Source organism: Bacillus rossius, chromosome 1 (genome assembly GCF_032445375.1).
Source record: "Bacillus rossius redtenbacheri isolate Brsri chromosome 1, Brsri_v3, whole genome shotgun sequence".
NCBI lineage: Eukaryota > Metazoa > Arthropoda > Insecta > Phasmatodea > Bacillidae > Bacillus > Bacillus rossius.
The window spans coordinates 69,601,703-69,628,158 of record NC_086330.1 but is presented as its reverse complement, the minus strand read 5'-3'; the positions used below and the strand labels follow the sequence as shown (position 1 = coordinate 69,628,158).

The 26,456-nt window shown below is 34.5% G+C and overlaps 1 protein-coding gene across 1 annotated transcript in view; it reads left to right on the top strand.

The window, feature by feature from the left end:
• LOC134537422 (lysosomal alpha-mannosidase-like) overlaps window positions 1-26,456 on the top strand; it is a 173,888-nt gene that overhangs the window by 54,076 nt on the left and 93,356 nt on the right. The window contains exons 4-10 of the mRNA XM_063377833.1: window positions 9,686-9,871; window positions 10,588-10,793; window positions 14,699-14,835; window positions 14,924-15,057; window positions 22,536-22,755; window positions 25,233-25,435; window positions 26,027-26,226. Coding sequence (XP_063233903.1) covers window positions 9,686-9,871; window positions 10,588-10,793; window positions 14,699-14,835; window positions 14,924-15,057; window positions 22,536-22,755; window positions 25,233-25,435; window positions 26,027-26,226 — 1,286 coding nt within the window. The remainder of the gene's footprint in view (window positions 1-9,685; window positions 9,872-10,587; window positions 10,794-14,698; window positions 14,836-14,923; window positions 15,058-22,535; window positions 22,756-25,232; window positions 25,436-26,026; window positions 26,227-26,456) is intronic.

The window sequence follows — 26,456 nt, the reverse complement described above, 5'->3', positions numbered from 1 at the left end:
ATACTAGCAGACCCGACAGACGTTGTCCTGTACACACGTCGTTAATTCGAAAATTTCAAACATTCTTCAATAAGCTGTAACAATCTGGACTGTTTTGATGAAAATTATTATTCAAGAGTTATTTTAATATCTAACTTCATTACATGTACACTTATTCAAATTCGACCGATCGGTAGCATGTGAGTATATACTGTGTGTGTAAGTATGCATATACAGTATGAGTGAAGTGAAATGTAGAAGCTGTGTTAACTAAAAAGATTCATCTATTACCACACTCAACGGATGAAATTTGTAGACTGGATAATAGCAGCCACTGTCTATGATTATTGACACGGATATTTCTAGGCGTCACCGGAAAATTTTAAGTGAATGAAATGACTGTTTACAGGTTGGGATATTATCCGTGGAGTGTGGCAATAACAGCATCGTAAATACAAACTTTAACTTGTTTTAAGTAAAGATAAACAATCTTATAATGAAACTTTTATAACATTTATTTATTAATTTACAAAAACTTAATTTATCTTAATGCTATTGGATGTACAATATTTTTAGTTAATCCTTGAGGTGTATAAACAAACAAATTCGATGGTTTTGCAACTCTGGAACACGCAACATATAACTGACCGTGAGAAAAACACGGATTTTCTAAATCTAAGCCACAAATTGTCATGGTTTGGCCTTGTGACTTATTTATAGTCATAGCATATGCCAAGCGGATTGGAAATTGTAAACGTTTGAATGGTATAAGCGAATCTGAAGGAATCATTGGGATCCGTGGTAGAAGTACAAACTCACCTTGAAATTTTCCACTCAAAATAGTAGCTTCAAGAATGTTGCCCATGATTTTTTTTATAACTAATCGCGTCCCATTACATAATTTCGGAGCATTCAAATTTCGAAGCAAAATTATAGGTAAACCAACCTTCAGTCGCAAATTATGTGGTGGCATTCCAAGTAAATCTAATGAATTTAAAAATTCTACTGGATAGTTAACAACTTCATCAGGATCAACAACAGTGTCGATCGATTTAAATGTAGTTTCATTACCAGGCAGTAATTGCTGTATTTTGAAATTGATGGCATCAACATCTAAATTTTTCGCAGCTAAAATTGCTCGCTCTCGTAGCCATCCATGATTAGTACAATTATTTCTCAAATCTGGAAAGATACTGTTTATTAACTAATCTTTGGTAGCCACCATGTTGCAAAATTTCTCTGGAAGTCGAATATATTGTGTATCTTCATACAATTCAATTTTACCATTGCCAATATCCAACAATTGTTCAGAGAATCTTGACGCTAATGGATCATTTTGAAGTTGAACGCGCATATTAATAGTAAGGCATAATTTCCTGACACTTCGCCATAGATAAGATTCTTTTAAACATGCGTTTATTTCGTCTGCATATGTCGCGCGTGGAATGACTGGTAATGTTTGTCTGAAATCACCAGACAGCAACAATAGAGCACCACCGAAAAGCCTAGTATTATCCTTGATATCTTTCAGGGACCTGTCGAGAGCTTCATGCGAATGCTTGTGGGCCATGGTACATTCATCCCAGATAATAATTTTGCATTCTCTCAAAACTTGAGCCATGCCTGAATGCTTCTTTATGTTACACATTGCTTCGGGATTTGTGTGAACATTCAAAGGTAATTTAAGCGCTGAATGCGCCGTCCATCCACCATCAAGTAACGTTGCTGCGATTCCTGATGAAGCAATAGCTAATGCAATATTATTTTGTGATCGGATGCGTGCAAGTATCAATGAAATGAGGAATGTTTTACCAGTACCACCTGGTGCATCAAAAAAAAAAAAAAGAATCCACCTTGTTGTGCTGCAATTGATACATTAATTTGATCATATACATTTCGTTGCTCAGCAGTGAGCAATTGTTCATTATTGGCAACAAAAGTAGCCAAAGAAGTTATATCGAAGTGGTGTTCCCGTTGAACATCGCTGTTGATGGTATCTACTGCTGGGCGGTTCGGCGCTGGCATGCCGAAATGGATGAGCGGCATATTCGAAATAAGAATACAAATATGCTCAATAATTATTAATGACTCATTATATATTTCTGCGGAGAATTCGATATTTTGATTTTGATTAGTAATTCTAATCCGATGTAAAATATCCTCACTCATTGAGTCTTTATATTTGTCCCACAAAGCAGATGCTTCAGACGGAAAACACATTGTCAATCTTATTGAAAATAATTGACGAATTTGTTGTGGAGATGAGCTCAGTGCTGCATCTGCAAGTGTGAGATCCCAATGGTTATCATCCTCCAATAAATGTAACTCACGACACGCATCAAAGAAAGTGTCGTATAAAGTACCATTGACTTTTCGCAAATATCGGAAAGATTTTGGTCCAGGAACGTTAACCAATAACAAACGCAAAAAAAAACATTCGCGTTGCTTAGGATGAACTGTATATATTCGACCTTAAGTATTTGTCATAAATATGTCGGTGAATCCTGGGACTGGAATGCCTCGTTTCCGTGGTTCCCAATTTTTTGATTGTTTATTCCACGCAAAAAATTTAGGAACATCAGTATACATTAATGTTCTTGCGAATTGACCAACAACATCTTGTCGGCAACAAAGGTTGAAAAATTCAGTAAGAGTTGTTTTTGGAGCCGTTAAAGCTTGTTGTAGTGCAGTCTGTTCTGTAAAGTAAACACGCTGTCCGTTTTCAAGATGCACAGCCAAATGTATAACAGCAAGATCCCTTTCATGTATAGGAAACGTAAAAATGCGCCAAATAGCTTCGTTACTGCTTATTTATCGACCCATTTGATAACGTGTAATTTCGTCATTGTCATTTACATTTTGAACAGCGAATACAGCTTTATCACTGCCCTTGTGAACATGCTTACAAATGTATTTTATAGATTTCACTGAACTGCATAGTTCAACGTTTATGTGCGCTTTATAGGTTTTGCACAGCAATGGTGAATATGGAACTACCCAGCGATTATCAATATCTACTGTCACACCGTTTGATAGACGCAATTCATATGATTGACCGCCATTGTCTACGTCTCTACGCCGGTAAGATGGATAACCGTCAATATTGGTGATAGTATCAGATTGGCATGGTTTTGGAAAACGTTTCGTACATTTTCCATTGTCCATACATGGTGACATCATGTTTAGAGTACCACATGGACCATGGATCATATTAGTAGTTACAATGTCAAACAATTCTTGATCAACATTCGGATCTGGAATTTCGGCTGAAATAATTTTGTCGATTTCTTCTCGGCGTACTTTATCCACCAACCAAATCAAAATATGCGCATGAAGTAAACCTCGTTTTTGCCATTCAACAGAGTAAAGCCAACAATGTGTTTCACCAAATACCGAGTTATGTGTAATCAAATTCATCAATGATTTTAATTTTTGTTTAAAAACACGTGCAGTGATATCATGGCGATGCATCGATGTTTGACCTGGAAACAACAAACTTTGAATTTCATCCCAGTTTGGATTACACGTAAATGTGATAAAAAGATCTGGTCAGGCCATATGCACGTACGTAAGTCATGGCGTCTTGAATATACTCTTGCATATGACGCGGACTACCAATGTATGATGATGGGAGAATATATGTGCTACCGATGTTGTTGATGTCATTAGATGCATCTACGTTACCAATAACGGCGTCACGCAAATGAATGTACTCCTCAGCACGAAGTTTTGTTTGATTAAATTTTATATATCGTAATCTCTCACTTTCGATTTTTACGTACATATCGACAATATACTGATGAAATAGCTGTCTGCATCGGAGAATGGTATTGTCTTCATTAGCACGAATCATCAATCGATATGCGTAGAAGTTCATAGCACTAACTTTCTTGATCAGTTCTTCACCTGCAAATAAATATATATATAAGAGATACAGAAATTATTTGAAAAAAAAAAAAAAATCTGTAAGATAGTCTATAAGTTGTACCTGTAGTTGGATTCCTTTGTTTAATACTTAAATGGTATCCATCTTCTCCTTCCCAAAATATCAACGGATACTGCAATGCATCGTAAGAACGATGATTGTCTTGAATTATTTGCATCGTATTATCTCTGCGTTGAATGCAAATGTCCCGACGTTCACATGGGTCACCAGCCATAACAACTGCAACTTCATTAATAGTTGGAACATTATATGTGCCTGCGTGCTCTCCGTAGAGCACTTTGTCTGCTTTAATAATAATGGCGTAGTTGTCGTTTTGCAGTCTGCTAGAAAAAGTCTTGAACAATTGCAACAACTGGTTATGGTTTTGCAAAAACGTTTCCAAAATGTCCACAATTTCTCGTTCCTCCATCTGCTCTATATAGTTGTAAGCGCAGCGTGTGTGTGATTGTTACTCCTCATTGCCCATAAAATAAATTTGTAATAATTTTGGATCGGCATCAGGCATTGTGAGCAATGAACCAATTTGGTGGTACACTTGACCTTGAATTTTGAATGTAGATTCGAAATTACGGCCATCTTCATATGAACAATTTTTGTTGCTCCAAATGATGTCATTTGGAAGCATGAATTGAATTTACGAATTTTTCGCAAAAAAATTTCGATTGAGATGTGGTGCCAGCTAAAAGTGTTTTTAAAGGTTCCGGCGGTGGATTTAGCGATGGCAGTGAAATTTTTCCAGATGCATAACATAAACCAGCTGATTCATCTTTGTACTTGAAAGCATGACAATGTTGACACTTTTTGTCCATACTAACAAATCGAGATTAATGCATGTGACGAATAGTTGATTTCAGGATCATATTCAAACGCAAGGCGATTGAGTGATACTCTTGTCAATGCTCGATCATTTTGCATCCGGCGTTGGTTACGTTCTCTATGTGCATCCGTCGCTTGTTGACGTGCCTCTCGTTGTCTTACTGCATTAGCACGAAGACGTCGAGTGCGTTGTACTTAATTTTCATTCGCACGTGTAGATGTAACATGATCTCCCAGATTTGCATTATCCGCCGAGTGTTCTTCATCTGTTCTATTTATTCGACTATCATGGACCAATTGCGCGTTCGGAGTACGTCGACCAATATTTCTGGCTCTTCCTCGAAGACGTGCCATTTTTCTGAAGGAAAAAAAACCTGTAAAATAATACGAAACTAATGTGAGTTTTTTTATTGAGAATGAAATTTTAATTAATTAACAAAAAAAATTATTGTAACAAATTTTAGATAAAAAACGTTATTTTTTGCTTGATAACTTTTAAAATGAATAATTTTTTCCAAAGCAAATAATTTTTAATAGAATTTTTTTTCAAATTTTTTTATAGTTTTTTTAAATAGTTTTTTTTATTTAAAAAATGATTAATTTTTACTAAAAATGATTGAAAAAATTCGTTATGGAATCAATAAACTACACAAATAATTTTAATATTAGGGTGGTTGTTAACAAATTTATACGAAATAAACTCAAGTAATCCACAACGAATATGAGTTATTTATTAAAAATAAAATTTATAATTATCACCGAAAACGATTTAAAGAATGTATTTTTAATATAATTTTTTTCTAATTTTTTAATACTTATTTTTATTTAAAACACGAATAAAAAAAAATTAAAAAAAAAATTATGAAATTATAGAGCTACACAAATAAATTTTTAGGTTAGGTTGGTTGTTATAAAACTCACGTTATAAAATTCTAATTTTTATTAAAAACAATTGAAAAAATATGTTATGAAGTCAATAAACTACACAAATAATTTTTAGGTTAGGTTGGTTGTTAACAAATGTATACGAAATAAGCTCAAGTAATCCACAACGAATATGAGTTATTTATTGAAAATATAATTTTTAATTATCACCGAAAACGATTTAAAGTATGTAATTTTTAATAGAAATTTTTTCTAATTTTTTAATAATTATTTTTATTTAAAACACGAATAAAAAAAAACAATTTAAAAAATTTATTATGAAATTAATGAGCTACACAAATAATTTTTTAGGTTAGGTTGGTTGTTATAAAACTCACGTTATAAAATTCTAATTTTTATTAAAAACAATTGAAAAATATGTTATGAAGTCAATAAGCTACCAAATAATTATTAGGTTATGTTGGTTGTTATAAAACTCACGTTATAAAATTCTTATTTTTATTAAATCAATTGAAAAATATGTTATGAAGTCAATAAGCTACCAAATAATTTTTAGGTTAGGTTGGTTATTATAAAACTCACGTGTTAATTTGATAAAAAATTTATACAAAATATATACTTACTTCAATTCCACCCTAAATTCGCAAAAAGTATCGTTTTTTAGGAACACTTCAAAACTCTTCAAACATCAATTTATATTCATAGTTAATATTTTAATTAGCACACGACTTTAAGCGAACACAATAATAACACAAAATTTCAAATATTATTCTCAATTTGATCGCAGCACCAACTGTCGGGACAAACTGAAATTAAAATAGAATAATATTTAATATTTGATGCTGGGATGGTAGCGCAGTCTACCGGATCAATTGTAAAACATTTCAAAATTAACAACTACTTATAAATGAAAAATTAGTTAAATAAACATTTTCTAATTTTTATTGAAAACAATTGAAAAATGGTTGGTTGTTATAAAACTCATAAAATTCTAATTTTTATTAAAAACAATTGAAAAATATGTTATGAAGTCAATAAGCTATCAAATAATTTTTAGGTTAGGTTGGTTGTTATAAAACTCACGTGTAAATTTGATAAAAAATTATTTTTTTGCTTGATAACTTTTAAAATGAATAATTTTTTCCAAAGTAAATAATTTTTGATAGAATTTTTTTTCAAATTTTTTTATAGTTTTATTTTAAATAGTTTTTTAATTTTAAAAATGAATAATTTTTATTAAAAATGATTGAAAAAATTCGTTATGGAATCAATAAACTACACAAATAATTTTATAGAGAAATGACACACACTCACTATTTGTGTGACTATGAAACATGATTTTTTTCTGCAATTTAAATTGTAATATACAAAAAGGGTATTGAAAATTGAAACAAATATGGCGACACTATAAACTGTCAGGATATTTATTTTTTTCTTACTCTCTACTTAGTTCCTTACAATAGCAAAACTTAATGGCTTCTAATAATGCTTTGCCATTTTTGCTTTTAAAGCGTGTTTTTTTAGTTTTTATTAACTCAGAATCGAGATAAAATATCCAATTGTGAATCTAAACCATCCTCACTATTTGTGTGGCTATGAAACATGATTTTTTTTCTGCAATTTAAATTGTAATATACAAAAAGGGTATTGAAAATTGAAACAAATATGGCGACGCTATAAACTGTCAGGATCTTTATTTTTTTCTTACTCTCTACTTAGTTCCTTACAATAGCAAAACTTAATGGCTTCTAATAATGCGTTGCAATTTTTGCTTTTAAAGCGTGTTTTTTTTTGTAGTTTTTCTTAACTCAGAATCGAGATAAAATATCAAATTGTGAATCTAAACCATCCTTGAATCCCCGTGAACTCACACACAAAATTTCATCAAAATCGGTCCAGCCGTCTAGGAGGAGTTCAGTGACATACACACGCACACAAGAAATATATATATATATATATATATATATATATATATATATATATATATATATATATATATAAGATAGCTACTCTCTGTATTGGTGAATCGCCCGTGGAAACAGTTCCACGAATACCATGACAGATCGGAGACAGCAGGAGCTCATTCGCCATAAAATACTTCCCAAATTGTACATTTTAGATTTTCGTGGTTAGTATTCAAAGGATACAATTCATTATAAACCACCAAACGTATTTTTTTTGAAAGTAAATTATGATTCATTTCAAGAAAGTAAGTTTGGGTTTGAGTTTGCAATTTGATGTAATTGGAAGGTGGAAAATCTAATAAGTTCGGTGTTGAAGGCCATGCTCAGGCTGATAAACATTTTAGTTTTATTTGTGTTTATAGTTGTGTATTTATGTAAACATTGAACTCTTATAAATAACTTTAAAATAATGTTTAATTAATGAAGTATTAGCGTTTGTTTATTGCAAGGTAAATAAAGACATAAATACGTACGAGGTAGGTTGAAAAGTAATGCTTCCATAGCCATGGGGTTTTTATTTGTTACCAATGCTTTATTGCAATGCATGATTTAACTAAAAGTTACATATGTATGTCGTCTATGACGTAGTTTCACCCTTTTTCTTTGAAATTGCATCAACGAGTAACTAGTTGGAAAACCTTTTGGAGAAATATACTTGGTGATTGTTGTCGACATCAGGCTTGAACTCCACATTTCTTCTCGTCGTCAGAACGAAAGTGATACCCCTTAATGTGTGTTTTTTTTTCATATTTGGGAGGAGGTGAAAGTCATAAAATGACAGGTTGGGGCTGTTTGGCAGGTACACTATAACCTCATTGATACAAGCGTTGCAACCCCTCTAGTGTTTCGTGTGCGGGCGGGCGTTTTCGTGATGCGGAACAGGCCCCAATGCTTCCAGATGCTGCGCAACCGAATATGAGCTTCTCCGACGCCCCACACAGTGGCACAAATTTATAGTGGTTCCAGGATAAATTGGGGATAAACTCATGTTGTACAGTGGCTTGTTTTTAATAATACTCCTAATCAGAAACAGCAAGTATTATTTTAACTCAGGAGAAATCAATTAATAGCACATTTCTGCTTGGACAACCCCATTCGAACCAGAAAACTGTATTAACTTTTCAGAGACTGTACTTCACTTATTAGAAAACACGTAACATTGGCAATCCAAAAATATGGTTCCCAGGACTTTCTCTGCAGATGGGATAGCCTCGAACATCTTGAGACGTGGCGATGTGCTATGATAGTACTTCAGCGAATGTCGTTTGTTCTCGGGGTAAAATTGATGCACCCGTGATTCATCCTCGGTGAGAATGGTTTAGAGAAATGCTTCACCCACATGCTTGTTTCGGGCCAACAATATCCTGGTGGGATGTCATCCTCTGCACTTTGTGCTTTGCGTCAGCACAGCGGTATCCTACGTGCACACACAAAGTGCTATCCAAGCACTTCAGTTATGATCAGGAACACTGTTTTCTTTTTTGGGAAATCTTCAGTATTATGGTGATCTTTCGGTATATGATTCGAAAGTCTCGACGAATAATTTCGTTGACATGATTTCGAGATTTCGATGCTCGTCTGATGCGGTGCGGGGTCGTCCAATACGGAGTTGATGAAGTAGAATAGATGTTACGTCAACGGTTGCATTACCACAAATAGCTGTCATTAACTGATTTATTTGGCTAGGCTTGCAAACATAAACTGTCAGAACATCAATAAATCCTCATTGCTTCAGTTCCACAGATATCTCTTTTAGCAATGGTGATTTTATAAAACGCTAGAAAAATTGGGCTAATAAAATTTCCAAGTTCAGCTTTTGAAGCAAAGAACAAACATACGATAAACAATACAGACTTCAGTACAGTAAAAAATAACCTACTTCAGACATCTGTAGAGAAAAAGGAAGATTGTTTTACGAAGTAAGAAAAATAAATTATTTTTTTTATTCATACCTGTCAACAAATATTTAATGTTAAATGTCAGTCTATTTTTGCATTATATATTAGTGTTTTTATTTGTGACTGGTGCAAATCTTATAGAATGTTTAGTAGTGAATAATTGCAATAGTACTTTCATGGCCACGTTATCTGTGCAGTTTCATCCAAGTGGAGACAGCGTTCTTCTGGCAGTGGTGGCAGGAGCAGGACGATGCCATGAAGGACATTTACAGGAGCCTCATCAACAGTGGACAGATAGAGATGATAGGAGGCGGCTGGAGCATGAACGACGAGGCCGCGACTCACTATCAGTCGACCATAGACAACTTCTCTTGGGGCCTTAGGTAAGTCAGCAAATACATGAAGATCAAAGCACTGTCTGCAGTTATGTCAATAAATATACAATATGGTGTTTTAACTCTGTTACTAGATTATATTCCTCGAAATAATCACATAAATAAATAAAAACAATTTTTATGTTTATTTAAGAATACCTGTTAGAGAGTTCTTTTATCTTGCAAAATAATTATCTTATTAAATTCAATAAATTATAGCAAATTTTAAACACCATCTACCTATCTCGAAATATGATCAATATAACCGCGAAGCAATTAGTATCGTCTCGTTGTAGCAAGTTGTATTCTCATACAAATTTACAACATTTAACTTTCAGACCATTCGCCGTGTCTAGTAAAGTTTACATTTTTTGAGTGAAATTAAATTTAGGTTTGCTTTCTACGTGATATAATTAAAAAAATCTTTAAAATAACAAATTGTAAGTTTGCGAAGAGGATACAAAATAAAAGCATATTAAATCAGAATAAACTGTTTACATTGTAGTAAAATTTGTAAGAGAATACGAATGATAAGTTTGCTGAATATTTGCTAAGTGGAACGATTATCTCTCAGTAAAAACTTACCATTTTGATCCCTGAATTTGTTTGAAAAACATTGCTATACACTGTACGTATGCCAGGAGGTAGCTCGCCACCACACACTTCTGACACACGCTGCCATCCTTCCCCGCCGACTGTCCGAAGGAAGGGTCGGGTGTGTGCAGGCGCTTGAACGACACCTTCGGCGTGTGCGGGCGGCCGAGGGTAGGCTGGCAGATCGACCCGTTCGGCCACTCGAGGGAGACGGCGTCCATCATGGCCCGCATGGGCTTCGACGGCCTCTTCTTCGGCCGGCTGGACTACCAGGACAAGAACTCTCGGCTGCAGAACAGGAGCATGGAGCTCATGTGGAGGGCCAGCGCTGATCTAGGCAAGCGGTTTAACCTGTCACTCAACCTGCGGGTGAATTAAATACATAGACTACATAATTGTTGTCAAACATCGCGGATTCTGCTAAAACATATATTGCAGGTTTTATTTTAGGGTGCAAAGTTCTTACCTACGAGTAAATTAAAATTTTCTTAAAAATACGATAGCTGTAGTTTACAATACATGACTCCAAACATTACACCAAATACATACAAATAATTCAATCATACATAGAACTTAGCTAGAAGGAGGGGTAAGAATTGAAAATTGGTTTAACTTGGCTTTAGAGCGTTCTGAAATGTTTTCAGAAGATCTACCTTTAAAAACCTTCTGCAATGTTCTCAAAAATGTCATATCATTATTTCGGTATTGTCATCACAATGCCCTTGAACAAGAGCCTTATGTTATTCATTTAATGCAGTGCTATACATACTGTTTGGTTCATGACTATGGATATCATAAGACCAAGATTTTCACATTAAACTCTCTGTGTTTTATCTTGAAGCAATATTTGTTAAAACAATAAGTAAAGCGTACATGATAAATACAGATAAATGAGTGACTGTAAGTCGAGATTACCTAAAATGTTTATTTTATTTTTTACTTTCAACGCTTCAGAAATGATGTTATCTATACTAATATAATAAAGCTGAAGAGTTTGTTTGTTTGAACGCGCTAATATCTAGAACTACCAGTCGGGTTCAAAAAATTATTTTTGCATTTGATAGCACAATTCGTGAGGAAGGTGATAGGCTATTAAACATCACGCTACAACCTTTAGGAGCCAAACGAAAATAAAAAAAGTCAGAAAGAACGCTAAGCGAAAACGACGTAATAGCGCGGGCGGACGATGCGATGCGGTGGAGGTGGGAAACAATACTGGTGGTTACATAGATATAAATTAGTATGAATAATTTTCTTAACAAAAAAAATCTGATATTGCTATCTTCAATTTTTTTTAAAAATTGTGTTGACAAACTTTAATATTTTTCTGCCCAGAAAATAGTTCAAGTGAAATAAATAGCTGACTTTTTTTTCTGTTTTGAATATTTTGTTTAATCATTAAAGAGTTTGATACTTTTGCGTGAAAATGAAACGAAAGATGAGCGTATGAATGTTTATAGACTACTGAAAAATCTTAGCCTTTGATTGTGTTGACAAACTTTAACATTCATCTGTCATGAAATCTTATCTTTCTCGGCAGTCTGCAACATCAAAGCGACTGAGACTTTTGTATGAAAATGAAATGGAACATGAGCGTATGCATAGGTTGGACAGTCAACATTACGTTACCAAACCAAACTGGCTTAGGGAATCGAATGCTGAACGTTCTCAGTGTTTGATTGAACAGAATGTACAAACTTCCGCGCACCGTGCTCGAGAATCAAGCGTCGAACGTTCACAGCGTTTAATCCAAAAACGAGTGAGGTCAAATGATATAAGAGCACGTAGCCAATGTAACACTCTATTTCAAATGACTTCATTTGGTGCCAGAGAAATTCGCGCGGGTATTTTATGCTTACATTCAAGATACACGGACAAATTTACCACTTGATGGGAAATTTACTTCCTGCTCAAAGTGCGCAACCCGAATTTTCGCAAATATATTTTGCTTTCCAAGCTGATCAGCTATATTTGCGTTCAAATATGAATCCGAGTTTACAAATTGACCTTATTGGCCATTTGAAAAAGATCTTCACGACCATAATAGTTATATTCAAAGTTTCAAATATAATCTTGAAAACAGACCAGTGCACACTCTAAAATTATCCACGCTGATATAAAACCTCCCAATGATCAGCCTGGTGGACGAAGTAGCTATTCTTTTGGTAGATGAAGATAAACGTCCGAGAGATATTGTGTTAAATACTAGAGATGGTCGTCTTCAAAGAGTTTCTGTGTTACATAGATCGTATGACCCACTACAGTATACCCTGCTCTTCCCACAATGAGATATTGGGTACTGCATCATCATTCAAAAAAAAAAAAAAAAAAAACAACGGTGCTCTACGACCTAAAAAAGTATCATGTATGCAATTTTAAGCTTTCAGGCTTATGGTAAGAACTAATTTTATGAACAATTTACATTATTTCAGAGGATTCTATAATCAATATTGTGTCGATACGACAGAAAAAATATCTGAACGCCTAGAATTTATAAGAAGGAATAAAAAAATTGAGAGATGATGAATATGTACATATACGAGATGCTATTGTAAATTATCAAAATGTTAATACTTCTAAAATAGGTCAGTATGTTATCCTATTGCCTTGTTCATTTACAAGATATCCACGATATATGAAATCAAAAGAGCCAAGATGTTGTGACATATGTTAAAAACTTTGGGAAATCAGATATTTTTATCATCTTCATCTGCAATCCAGAATGGCCAGAAATTAAAATTGTGTTATTTCCATATCATAAATCGCAAGATAGACATGATTTGATTTTATGAGTTTTCCATTTAAATTTGAAAAAAAATAATAGACCTCCTAACAAAAATATATATTTTTGGACCAAGTACAGTTTTTTTATAGAGTTGAATGGCAGAAAGAGGTTTACCGCATGTTCACATTTTGCTATGGCTTACAACAAAATGCAACCAGATTACAAAAATGACATAGTAGGGCTGAAATACATAATAAACAGCAAGATCCTGGATTTTACAACATTTTAGTGAAAAGTATGATCCATGGACTTGGTGGACCAAATAACCTAACATTACCGTGTATGAAAGGAAACGTGTTCCAAAAAATACCCAAGGAGATTTATATCTGATACACAAACTGGTGATGATAGTTACCCAACCTATAAAAGTAGAGCTCCAGATAGCAGGGGGAACATAGGTGTACTGCATGTGAGGGTAACTGAAATGAATGTAGACAAAAGGTGGGTTGTTCCATTTAATCAAGTTTTGTTACTTTTTTTTCAACGCACACATAAACATGGAATTCTATCAGTATGTACAAGCTATAAAATATGTATATATATATATATATATATGCAAATACATTCATAAAGGCTCTGAACAAGCCACATTAACAATGGTTGTGAAGAAAAATATTTTAATGGTCGCTATATTAGCACTTCTGAAGCTATTTAGAGAATTTATCAATTATTTTTTCATGAACACTTCCCAACAGTCGTTCATTTAGCGGTCCATTTGTAAAATGGACACAGAATTGATTTTAAATGATAAAAACCTTCAAGATCCCTGTCATTGGATTTTTCGATCTCTGCAGAAACTATGATTTTACAAAAAAACATTTTAATACTATGAAGTGGCCCAGTTTTACACCTGGGAAAGAAATACAATTTCTAGAAGAAAACGTGACCAAGATGTTGATGGTTACCCTGGTGTAAAAAAAGACAGCTTTAAGCCGTGTTTATTATGTTCATCCAAATAAACATATTGTTTTCACTTATATTATGAATATATTATTATATTAATACATAATTATTACTATATAATATTATTAACGAATGTGAGGGGAGCAACATCTTTGGAATATCTTAGAACACTTAATGGCAATATTTTGGCAACATATCAAAGCATAAGTTTTCATAAGTTTTGATCTACATTCTGTGTTAATTTATATACGAATAGCAGTGAATATACAGCAATGTACGGTACTTGTATGACGATTTCCTACCCAAAATGAACAATATTCCTTTTGACTAAATTCTTGTGAATAATTTGTATTGGCTATTAGGCTAGCCATCATTTGCCAAAAAATATAAAAATAATGTTCGTTTTGTCAGAAAAAAAATGTTCGTTTGGTTTTTTAACTATGGAACTGGATTAGGAAATGAACATGTAATATGAAAGTTGTGTGTATGTGTGTTATGTCCTCGTCTATTTTCATAATGTATGTTATATTCAATTTTAAATTAAAATTTTAAAGGTTCTGATGCCGACTTGTTTACCGGAGTGAACTTTAATGGCTATTCAGCTCCTAGCGGATTTTGCTTTGATATAAAATGCAGTGACGAACCCATAATCGAGGATGATGAAAGTCCAGAGTACAACGTGCCAAGAAAGGTAATGTACCTTTTAAACCACAACATTGTCACTGTCTTGCACACTGCAGATAATCAGATTTTACTATGTTTACATTTATTATTTGCAGCTGAATAGTTTCGTCGATCAAGTGAAGAAACAAGCTTCTTTCTATGCAACTGATAATATAATGCTGACCATGGGTGATGATTTCAACTACATGGAAGCTCATATGAACTATAAAAATATGGATAAACTCATCAGGTGTGTTGTGTTTAAGTTTTAAAATAGTATTATTTAAAGTTACTATATTCCTATAATAATGCATTTATTAGTGCAAATTTTAAAACAAAATCCATGAATGTGGACATTAAACCAGAATTGCAAAGAGTGGGTTCTATAATTTAGACAAAAAATAAAATGTTATATTGTCTACAAGGCACTAGTCATTTCTTGATGGTTATTTCAGACTTTAAGCAGGACATGTTTACAATGGCCAAGTATTCAGGGCGTCTGGCTGGTGAACCTAGTGTATAGTTTTTAGTATATGTTGAATTTAACTCCAGACAGCAATAAGAAATAATCGTAGCACATCATTTTAACGCTTTGGCCATTTCGCAGTTCTGTGTAACTGTGGCTGGTAACATTGAGTGGAACTCGGCAATTTAATGCCCCACTGAAAACACATAGGTTGAAAACTACTGCCCACAAAGTAATTGGTATTACAAGAAACTAACTTCTCAGGTCCTTCGAAAATTCTACTCTTTTTAAACAAAGGCTATAATAACCCATGTACTCTTTATGTCCCTCATAGGCATTAATATACAAAATTTACTGAAACTATTTATCAAAACCAAAAAAAAAACAAAGACCTTGAGAGTTTCTCCAGCATATATATGCCAATTTTTGCTATTTTTGTTTGCATATTTAACTGGTATAACTCACATTATTTTACGTAATTCTCTTAAACCTATTTCGTATTAGGCAAAAAAAAAAAACCGTTCGAAAAATGTATTCAGTATATTTATTATCCATCCGCTGCTCATGCAGGAAATAGTTAAAAACCATCTCTTTCAAACTTTCAGGCACATATACTCTCTTTTTATTGCTCTTAAATATATACAGCACTCATTTAATGAATTCATGCAGTTCATTCTCTGGATCAAGCAAGTTCTGACATATGCTTATTATTTCATCATCCTTATCCTGTCATACCTTGACAACTACGAAAAATTCCGGAATCTTTCCTTAAACATTGCCAATTTCTACATTTACTTAAAAATATTTCTGTCCTGCTTCTTCCCACTCGGCAATTCCCTTCCATTTCCTTACCTTCTTCTAATGTCTCCTCTTCCCTAAACTTCTAGATAAAGCATTAGTTACCACACGCTCTATAACGTGTTTGATTTTTAACTTAAATCATGTTAGACACATGATCCAAAAACCAATCTTTCCTAGTTGACGAGGGTGCGAAAATAGTAAGGTAAATGCCTGAATGTTAGTGCACAGCTAAATTCATCATTCTCCAAATATTTTTCGAATCTTTCTACAGAAAAAATACACGCGAGCGCCTCTTTTTCATACAGGCTGTACTGCTGTTTTTTTTCTTATTTAAGTGTCCTATTGGCAAACATTACTAGCTGTAAACCCTTCTCCCTTTCTTGAAGTAGAATCGCCTCTAATACCAGGCTAAACGCATCTGTTTAAAAATATATATATATTTTTGAAGTCCAAAAGTATCAAGACAGGAGGTTGTGAAAATGGCTTGTTTCAATTCTTTAAAGGCTTTATTTACCTCATCACCTTACACAAACATTTTTTTCTTTTCATGTTATTTAGAGAGAGAGAGGCACACGTGCTATATAGTCTGGGGTAAATCTACTTAAATACCCTACCATATATAAAAATCGCATGACCACCTTGACATTAAAAGGAGAGAGGAAATTTAATATGGGCGTAATTTTCTGTGGGTTTATCTATTTTACCTTCTCCAATCATAAATTCTAAAAACGTAATTTGTTTCTACGCCCAACACACCGTTTTGGGATTAATTGGGACACCAGATTCCTGCAATTTTTTTTAGAACTAAAAATACACTCAGATATTATTCATAAAGTTCAACACAGATTTATATGGAAAATCCTGTAAAATTGTTCCTAAAATTCTGGATGAACATTAAGCCCCAATTTGCGCTCAGAATAGGACCCTTTTTATTTACTCGTAGTGTCCCACGGGGTAACAAAGATGGTATACTTCAGACTATATTCCTCAAATGTACATTGATAAAAAGCAGCGTCTAGCACAGTAAAAAACTTTGCTAGAATTAAATACTAGAACAAAATTTCGATTTTGGGCAAAGGATAAGTTATAGCCTATTTTTTTCGTTCAGTAATCTATAATCCAGAACGAGTCAATATTCTCCAGTTTTTTTTTTCCTTTCCACCAAGCAGGCAGAGGACGTGTAAACAGAATTAGATTGCAAGATAATGTCTTCTTCAGCTAACCCAAGAATAATATTCTTAGGCTCGCTTTTTAGGTGGTACACAATGTTAAGGTATACAGTAAACTGGATTTTTTTTCAGACAAATAGTATTTATACAGAGCCAGATTACTTTTCCCTACCTTATTGAAAATAGGGTCACTAAAATCATTTATCACCTCCTGGATTTTTTCTATCTGTTGAGAACTCAACATTTTGCTGGCCCCTTCAATGCCACCACATCAAACCATCCCTCTTTTTTGGTTTCTCCAACACCACCCGAACTTCAGGATCAAACAAAAAAACTTAAATGTCTATTTTACAATCGATCACAGCTTTAGTTTCCCCTAAAAGTATATACCAAATATAATTTCATATATCCAATTATAAATTACTCTAACCTCATAAACACTCAAAAACTTACCAATTTACACATGCCAAACACTGTCAAACAAGTCTCATGTATTTTCCCATCCCCAAATGGTTTCTTAATTAATGTATCGGTTTTCACTTTGTGCTTCACTTTCTTCTTTTCTTTTACTAAATAACTCAAAGACTTTGGCTAACGGAACTTTTACTTGCCCATGTGTATCCATCACATTAAGTTTCTCTTCATACAATTCAACACCGACCCAAAATTATCGTGCACTCATACGAAAAAGCTAAACCCGGCCACTCTTTGCTGTGGCTGTCTATATGAAATAAATAGAAAAGTAAAGCAGAGTATGCTAGTGAAAATAGTTAAACTGTGTAAACACGTCATTCAATTTAATACCATGCTTGCGTTGCTGGGCTATGCCGTCGAATGAAAGAAAATGAAGAAAAAACAATTTTATTTAAAATCATATTTTATTTTAAAGCTGGTGGATGGAATACATTTTTTGTTTGTTCGTTTACTGCATAAACATAAAAATCAGACGGTTTACTTACTCTTTAGCATGCAACGCATAATTGCCATTGAGGGAAGAGTTCTTTTTCTGAATTCAAACCACATACTTGCAAAGATTGCACTGGCACTTTATTGATAGTCATAGCGAACGCAAGGCGTATTGGAAGTTGAAGCCGTTTGAATTCGAACTGTATTTCGGTCGGGATGAGTGGTATTCGTTAAAGTAGTACATCTTCACCTTTATGAGGTCCAACCGGAATTGTTGCCTTAATTAGATTGCTCATATTTTGTTATCTACTAATCATGCGCTATTGCATAAATAAGCTGATTGATGTTTCGGAATAATATAATTGGCACTCCAGTTTTCAAATTCAGAATGTGTTACGGTAATCCGGTAATATCGAGTGAATTTAGAAATTCCGTTTGATATTCCACTACTTCACTTTGGTTTATCACGGTGTAAATGGGTTTGTATGTAACTGTTTCACCTGCGATTCTATTTAGAATAATATTGTTCATATCGTATATGTTGAGATTTTTAACTGCTAGAAAGGCTCTTCCACTTAATCATGCATGATTTCGGTAATTTGTTTCAATGCTTTGGTAAACCTTGTCCACCAATTCTTCTTTTGATTCCCGATATTGAAAAAAATAGATAGGAAGGTGATTTTTCCGGTATCTGGATTTGTAGGTACAGTGCCGTTACCAACCTTGAGTAATTGTCTTGAAAATATGTCAGCTGTTGGATCGGTTTGAAGCTGAACTCTCATATTTGTTGTTAAATACATTTTTATGACTGTGCTCAAAAAAGTTGAATATTTAAAATAGGCATTCAATTTATAAACTGATGTTTGAGCGAGGTATAACTGGAAGTGTTTGCCTGAAGTCTCCGGATAGTAACACTAACGCTTCACTAAATTGAAAGTGATTATTTCTCAGTCTTTCAATGTATCGTCTAATACTTCCAATGACTTCTTGTGAGCTAACTCATAAAACAAAAGACGGCGGAAAAAAGTATTTTTTTAATTTTTTTCGCGCGTGCATTCTAAGAAGAATAAATTCATTTTTGTGAAGATCTTTCTCACTAGACCTTCCAGAGATAATTAGGTTATTAACTACATATCAGCAGAATATGAATAAAATGTATAAATATTCTATTTAAATTTTTTTTTTCAAAAAACGCACAAATCAGTATGATCTTTTCTAACCGAACACCATAATATCAAAATCCATGCTTCTACGGAAAATGTTAGATTTTTTTTGGTATTTTGAAAATTTTACTATAAAACACTTGCGTATTGAAATGCAAAGTTATGTCAAAATTTCAAGTCAATCGATCGACTAATTTTAGAGTTTTGGAGCAAAAATATACGGAGGCTGAATTTATATATCTTTTTTAGGTATAGGAAACATAATTCTCTTTGGCTGAGGCCACAGATAAAAAAAAATTATGCAAGTAAGTGAGCGCTAAATTATGGCAGTGTGTAAGTGTGCAAGACTTCAAGTATGCCAGTGTACAAGTATGTAAGTATTCATGTATGTAAGTGAGCAAGTGTGCAATTATACAAGTGTGCGAGTATGCAAGTGTGCGAGTATGAAAATGACTAAGTCTGTTTGTGCGCAAGTATGCGAATGTGTGAGCATACAAGTTTTCAAGTATATAAGTGTGCAAGCATGCAAGTGTGAAAGTGTTCAAGCATCCAAGTGTGCAAGTATGATGCGCCATTTCTACCATTCCCCTGCCGGATCCTCCTCTCCGAGTTCCCATGTATCTATAACTATTCCCCTCATGCGATCGGAATTTTCGTAAGACTCGAAAATTGCATTTATTTATAAAACATAGTGAAACATCTAAAATCGCTTAAATTCCTCATCCGCCAGCCGCCAGTAAGCTGCTAATGCTATATTCGCGGCCATATTGAGAATCTGTAATTATTTAGCTAGAAATTCGAAAAAAAATCATCAATAAACTGATTGTTTCAATCGATTAATGTCTTCGATGTAAAATTATTTATTCATGGTGGAACGTCCAAAATTAGGCTTAATTTTTTTTCTACTAGCTATCTTAGAAATTCGTAATTATTAATCTGGAAATGCGGAAAAAATCCAAAACATAAATCACTTAAAAAATCACTCCTTTATTTACTGATTGACTTGATCAATTTCAGTCATTGGTTTGATTCCTGGAAGATACAAAACACTAAATTATAAAGTATTTATTTAATTAAATATTCTCACTACGTAAAATTACTGGATACATGACAACAGTCTGATGAAATAAATACATGGTTTTAATAGTGTACCATGGAGAACTTCTTTCTTGATATTTGTCATTTATTTCAAACAGTTCGTGTACAATGTCAGAAGTAGAAGCCAAGCGATCAGAACCACCAGACATTCTTATTCAATATTTGGCTTTTCTTTTGAACCAGTAATGTTAAATGGCAAGTCTATAGACCAGACAAATCCAAACCAAGAATATTTCTTCATTGATTCTCAATGTCAGGTGTATAGACCAGACGTCACCAAATTTCAAGGTCCGGTCATGTACAATGTCAGGTATATAGACTAAGCGAATCTGAACTGCGAGGCATTCTTCGCTGATACTTGTTATACAAATACAAATATAACATATTTCAAACAGAAAAGACAATATCTTGGAACTGTAAGACCTACAGTATGGATATAAACTACTACAAGAAAATGGACCAAATAACTAAACATAATTTATGGCTACTTTTGAACCAAGAATCCCTGATAAATGTTTTACACGTATTACAATACTAATAGTTTTTGGTCCTTTAAATATTCAGCCCCCACATTAAACTTCACTACATGCATTTAAAGAACATTCATTTCGGTTTCATATGATACCATCAAGGGATATTACCTCCCCAAGGGATTGGATCAAATCAGTAGGGATACGATTCCATCAGTAGAGATACGATCTCTCCATCAAAGAGATACGATACCATTAAGGAATACCATTCTATCATAGGGATACGAGCAATACCATTACGGAATACGATTCCATTAAAGAAATATCGTTGTATCAAAGGGATACGATTTCATCAAAGAGATACGATTACATCAAGAGATAAGATTACATAAAGGGATACGACCCCATCAAAGGAATACGTTCCCATCAGTAGTGATATGATACCATCAAGGGGTACGATACCATCAAGGGGCACGATCTCATTAAGAAATACAATCTAATCAGTAGGATATGATTGGTTGCAGAATACATTATGATATGATCGGCAGAATACGGTAGAATATGATATGATATGACGGGATATGACTGGTAGGATACGATAGAATATGACCAGAAAACAGTCATAGTTAGATATGTATTATGAGAAATAAAACAATATATATTTTTTTAAAATCCAAATAATTCTTTATTTCTCAATTTTATATACATGCAGGTAAAACAAGTCATTATCGTGTGCAGCCTGCACTTCTTGGTTCACGGAGTATGATGAATACTTGTTTGATGTGTAATTAGTTTCCTTCACTAAGCAAAGCATGTAAATTTCTTAACCTGTAGACTAATATGTTAGGATCTTTCCATGATGTGTAATCAATATATTCTTCTTCTGTTATTTTACATACATTTTTATTATTAATATTTTTTAAATGTCTGAAATGTTTCATTATAATACCAGTCTCAACGTCACCATCGTAATTGTTCCAGTAACCATCATAAGAATGGTAAGAATAATATAGTTTAATGCGACATTTCCATTGTTTTGGTCTCAGTGCATCATAACAATATTCTGTCTTGATAGCTTCAAATTCTCCTATATTGTTCTCATTTTCTGTATAGCTGTGGTTGCTGCCATGGTTTCCAGTAATATTATTTAATCCTTCAGTTTGGGGATTAGAAAATCGATCAGAGAATTTGGTCAAAAGAACTAATCCTCATTTTGGAAAACATGTCATCATTTTCTTCCTGTAGTACAATAACTTATTTCCATTTCTTCGATGCTGGAATCACATTACATTTCAATACAGGCGATGCAGATGTCCGAGTGTGATGATTTATGCCAATTCCGCAAAAAATTGGTCAAAATACTGACTTTTTCTATGTATAGAAATAAAGTGTACCTTAACAGGTTTTGATGTGCTTTTTTTTATTTATCACTTAGTCAAAACTGAAAGCTGAAATAAAAAATGAAAATAAATAATTATTTTTTTTTAGGATGTGAGGTGCTCACTCGCAATCACAAGAGAAGGAAGGCTTCGCTAGACCTCGAGGGGAAGGGGAATTGTCATGCATGATAGTGTTTCTAAGCTGCTTTAAGGCATAGTAATTGAAGGATGTACTTGATGCCCTATGATTCCTTGAGCGAGTAGCACTGTCCTCAGGCTGGTGAACGAGATGCAGAAGAACGGCAGCAACCTTCACCTGATGTACTCGACGCCCTCTTGCTACCTGAAGGCTGTGCACGATGCCAACCTCACGCTGAGCGTCAAGTCTGACGACTTCTTTCCTTACGCCAGCGACGAGCACTCCTACTGGACGGGCTACTTCACGTCCAGGCCCACGCATAAGCGCTTCGAGCGGCTTGCCAACAACTTCCTGCAGGCAAGTTTGACGTTTCACCTTTCACAAGTTTTTATGTAACGTATAGAGATATAAATAAATTTTATAAAACATTTACTTGCAAAATTATTTACATAGAATCCTCGAATAAAAGCCTTATAATTTCGATCTTATTTCAGTTAAAACAATCTTAATACCAGCATATCCGTCCTCATAACTGTCACTTCCGAAAAGCTGTTTAGCTACGAATTGTACGCCTAGAAGCATATTTCATTTGATCACACTTGTTTGGTTCAGGGCTTAACTAGCCACTCTTTTTTATATACTTTTATCCAAAAAGTTATTTGTCCCTAAATTTGTATATTTATATATTTATATGTTATTGAATATAAATATATTAAATTATTTATTGAGGATGGCCACGTCTGCATGATTACACGGTAACCGCGAGGAGTCGTTTATTTAAATTCAGATAATGGGCTGTACTATTTAGCTTAAACGCCCAATACGTTGGCTGAAGTGTAGTGTTTGCTTTGTGGAAACAGTTTTAAACCACTGTATTGTGTGGAAGTGACGGTTTTTAACGTCAGAGATTCTAATTCATACGTATTAATCATTATCAGACGTGGTAAAGCACCATCTCCGCAATGTTTTGGGCGGAAATATATAGCGGTGGTGAGATAACAAAATGGATTCATGTCACAGCGTGCAATCTTCTGACAATTTCTTAATCCATGACCATAACTTAGTTTAAAACGATTATCACTCTAACTCAAAATAAAACCAACTTACAAACATAATCTTTAATAATTAATGGTTATATTACAATTAAAAATACAGTATTTATAAAAGTGCTAGAGGGAAAATGTCCATTGCCATAATCGTTAAAACTCTTTACATCTTAAATAACTTATGCCATACATAAAGTTAGACAGTAATATTTTATTACTAAACTTTAAACAGAACAGTAAACCGTGCTCATATTAGCACAGTTTGGCTTGATATTCCTCTCCGGTAGTGCACTCGATCATTATCTCGACTGTAGTTTAGAAATTCGCTTACAATAACCACAGCAATCCTTATTGGTAACTAGTAAGTTTCAGACAGCTGTCGGAACAGGAATATAGTAACCGTTAGGATAGTTCTCGCACCTCATTGAGGAATATAATGGAAATATACAGTGTTAGATCGTAAGCTTCAGTGTGTGAACAGTGAGCTATCACATAGCACGTGATGACATAGATTAATAAGGGGTCCCTTATTATAAATTTGTTACACATTAAATTTAACCCTATAGTTGAAATACAAAAATTCAATCTTTACGAAAGTAGATTTAAACAATACATTTGGTGATTACTAGTCCAAGTCTTATGTATAACCTAATGATTTTATAAATTAATCAACTTACGTGTAAGAAGTGTATCAAAGGCACAGGAATATAATAATAAATTGACAGTTGTCAAGACCGGCCTTCGTAAGCGCGTCTGGAGAGGCTAGTATTCGGAGGGACAGCTTGCCAACACGTGTACTTACACCTGGCCGAGAATTTATTTACTGTAGTAATATCTTGAGACAGACTGCAATGAAACAGCACTGATGTCAGTTGTTCAAGTCATTGGTTGTGAATTATTACTTTTTCTAAGCATTTCGAGGCAGGTTACAAAGGAACAATTCAGCTTTCAGTTGCTTCACCTGGACATGTGAATTATTGCAAGCTTGAAGTGTCTTGAGGTACGCTGTATTATAACAACCTTGCTGGCGGGTGGTTGCTAGTGGGGACAGTCTTATACACTTGAAACATTTTCTACAGGCTGAAATAGAACTGTCCAGGTGGCAGGTGTGTAAGCAGCTGGCGGTGAAATCTTACAGTCTTGTAGAATCTATATATGTGATGGAATAACCCCGCTGGCAGTTTTTCCAGCCACGGGCTGTAAATTAATTAATTAATTATTATGTTTAGAGGCAGGACGTAATAAACAATCATTTTGCCAATTTTTCAAGCAACTGAGTGTGAAATGATTGTACCATTGAATTATCTTGAGGCAAGACCCAAAGGAACGAATTTGCTTACAAATTGGAAAGTTTATGGCTGTAAATATTCCTAAAATTTTGTAGTGGCTTGAACCTGGTTGTAACTAAATAAGAGTGCAAACAGGTGTGAAAGGAGCTGGACATGAATTTTGACACTCTTTAAGAGTCTTGAGACTGGCTGTAACGGAACCAACTTTCTGGAAATGTTTTTCAAAATGCTGGCTGTAAATGAATCAACCTCCTGGCAGTTTTACAATATGCTTTTAATGAATAATTGCATTCTTGTAGCGCCTTGAGGCAGGCTGTAACAAAGCGACACTGCCGGCAGGTGTGCAAGCAGCTGGGTGTGAACTATTGTACTACTGCAGCGACTAGTTGCAGGCTGTAACAAAGCGACACTGCCGGCAGGTGTGCAAGCAGCTGGGTGTGAACTATTGTACTACTTCAGCTACTTGAGGCAGGCTGTAACAAAGCGACACTGCCGGCAGGTGTGCAAGCAGCTGTCTGTGACTGGGAATGTGACGGGCGAGAAAGAGAAGGAGTATCTGGACGCGGCGAGGGAGGCCCAGGGAGTGCTGCAGCACCACGACGCCATCACCGGCACAGCCAAGCAGGCTGTGGCCGACGACTATGCCAGGATTATCTCGGAGGCTATCCACGGCTGCCAACATGTTACCAAAACTGCCATCAAGTATGCTTATCATCATTTTAATATACGTTATAAATGTTTTAAGTTTCTGCGGTGATTTATCATTTTACTGGTTCTTTGGTAAACCGTGGATTTTAAAAATTATGTCCCTTATTTCGAATTTTAGTTGAATGCAGGATCTTTGAAAAAAAAAAACTATGAGTGTGTGGTAAAAACGTATTTTTATCTGAATAATTATAGCAAATAAAGTCAATAATTTTTTAAAATTAAAATTCGCACTTAATTTATAAAGCTTACTTATGTAATAGCAAGTTTTAAGTAAAGTTGTTAAAAATTTATTTACAAATGCTATTACTTTAAAAAGCCTCTAATTAAATAAATTGAAATAAAAAGTGACAATGCGTTGCGCCGAAAGAATTTTTTGAGTGATTATATATTCTTAATAAACGCAAATTTTCAATGATAAAAAATGGTTATGGCAGAAACACTGTTGAAACCGGTATGGTGTGTTTCGGTTACCTTCTGTTGCCCTGAAGAGTTGACTACTCTCCGGGATACCGTACAGTCGAGTGGTTCTGGAGGGTAGAGGGCAGGACTGGAGCAGAGGATCACAAGTGGCGTGGTGTGCGACAGTAACCTGCTGGAAGCGGGAGGCTGGAACGGATCTCGGCTAGAGCTGGAGTCGTGTCTGCTGCTCAACATCAGCCAGTGCGAGGCCAGCGAGGGCCGGGCTGGCTTCCTGGTCACCGTCTACAACCCCCTGGGCCGCCCCGTGTCGCCCTACGTGCGGGTCCCCGTCTCCGGCCGCAACTTCACCGTCACCGACGTCAACGGTGAGGACCAGCAGCTGTGATGATACACTTGTTTTTCTGAATTCACTTCCATAAAATATTTACTCAGGATGTTTCATATTTTGTAGTAAATACTTTAGGATGTTATTGAACACAAATATAAAAAGCTTAAGTGGCCATGTGTATTCTCGGAACTCAACCATCGAAACGCTAGAGATGGTTTTCCAGCAAAAGACAAACGCGTAGTTCACATCAACCGCAATTTCAGCTAT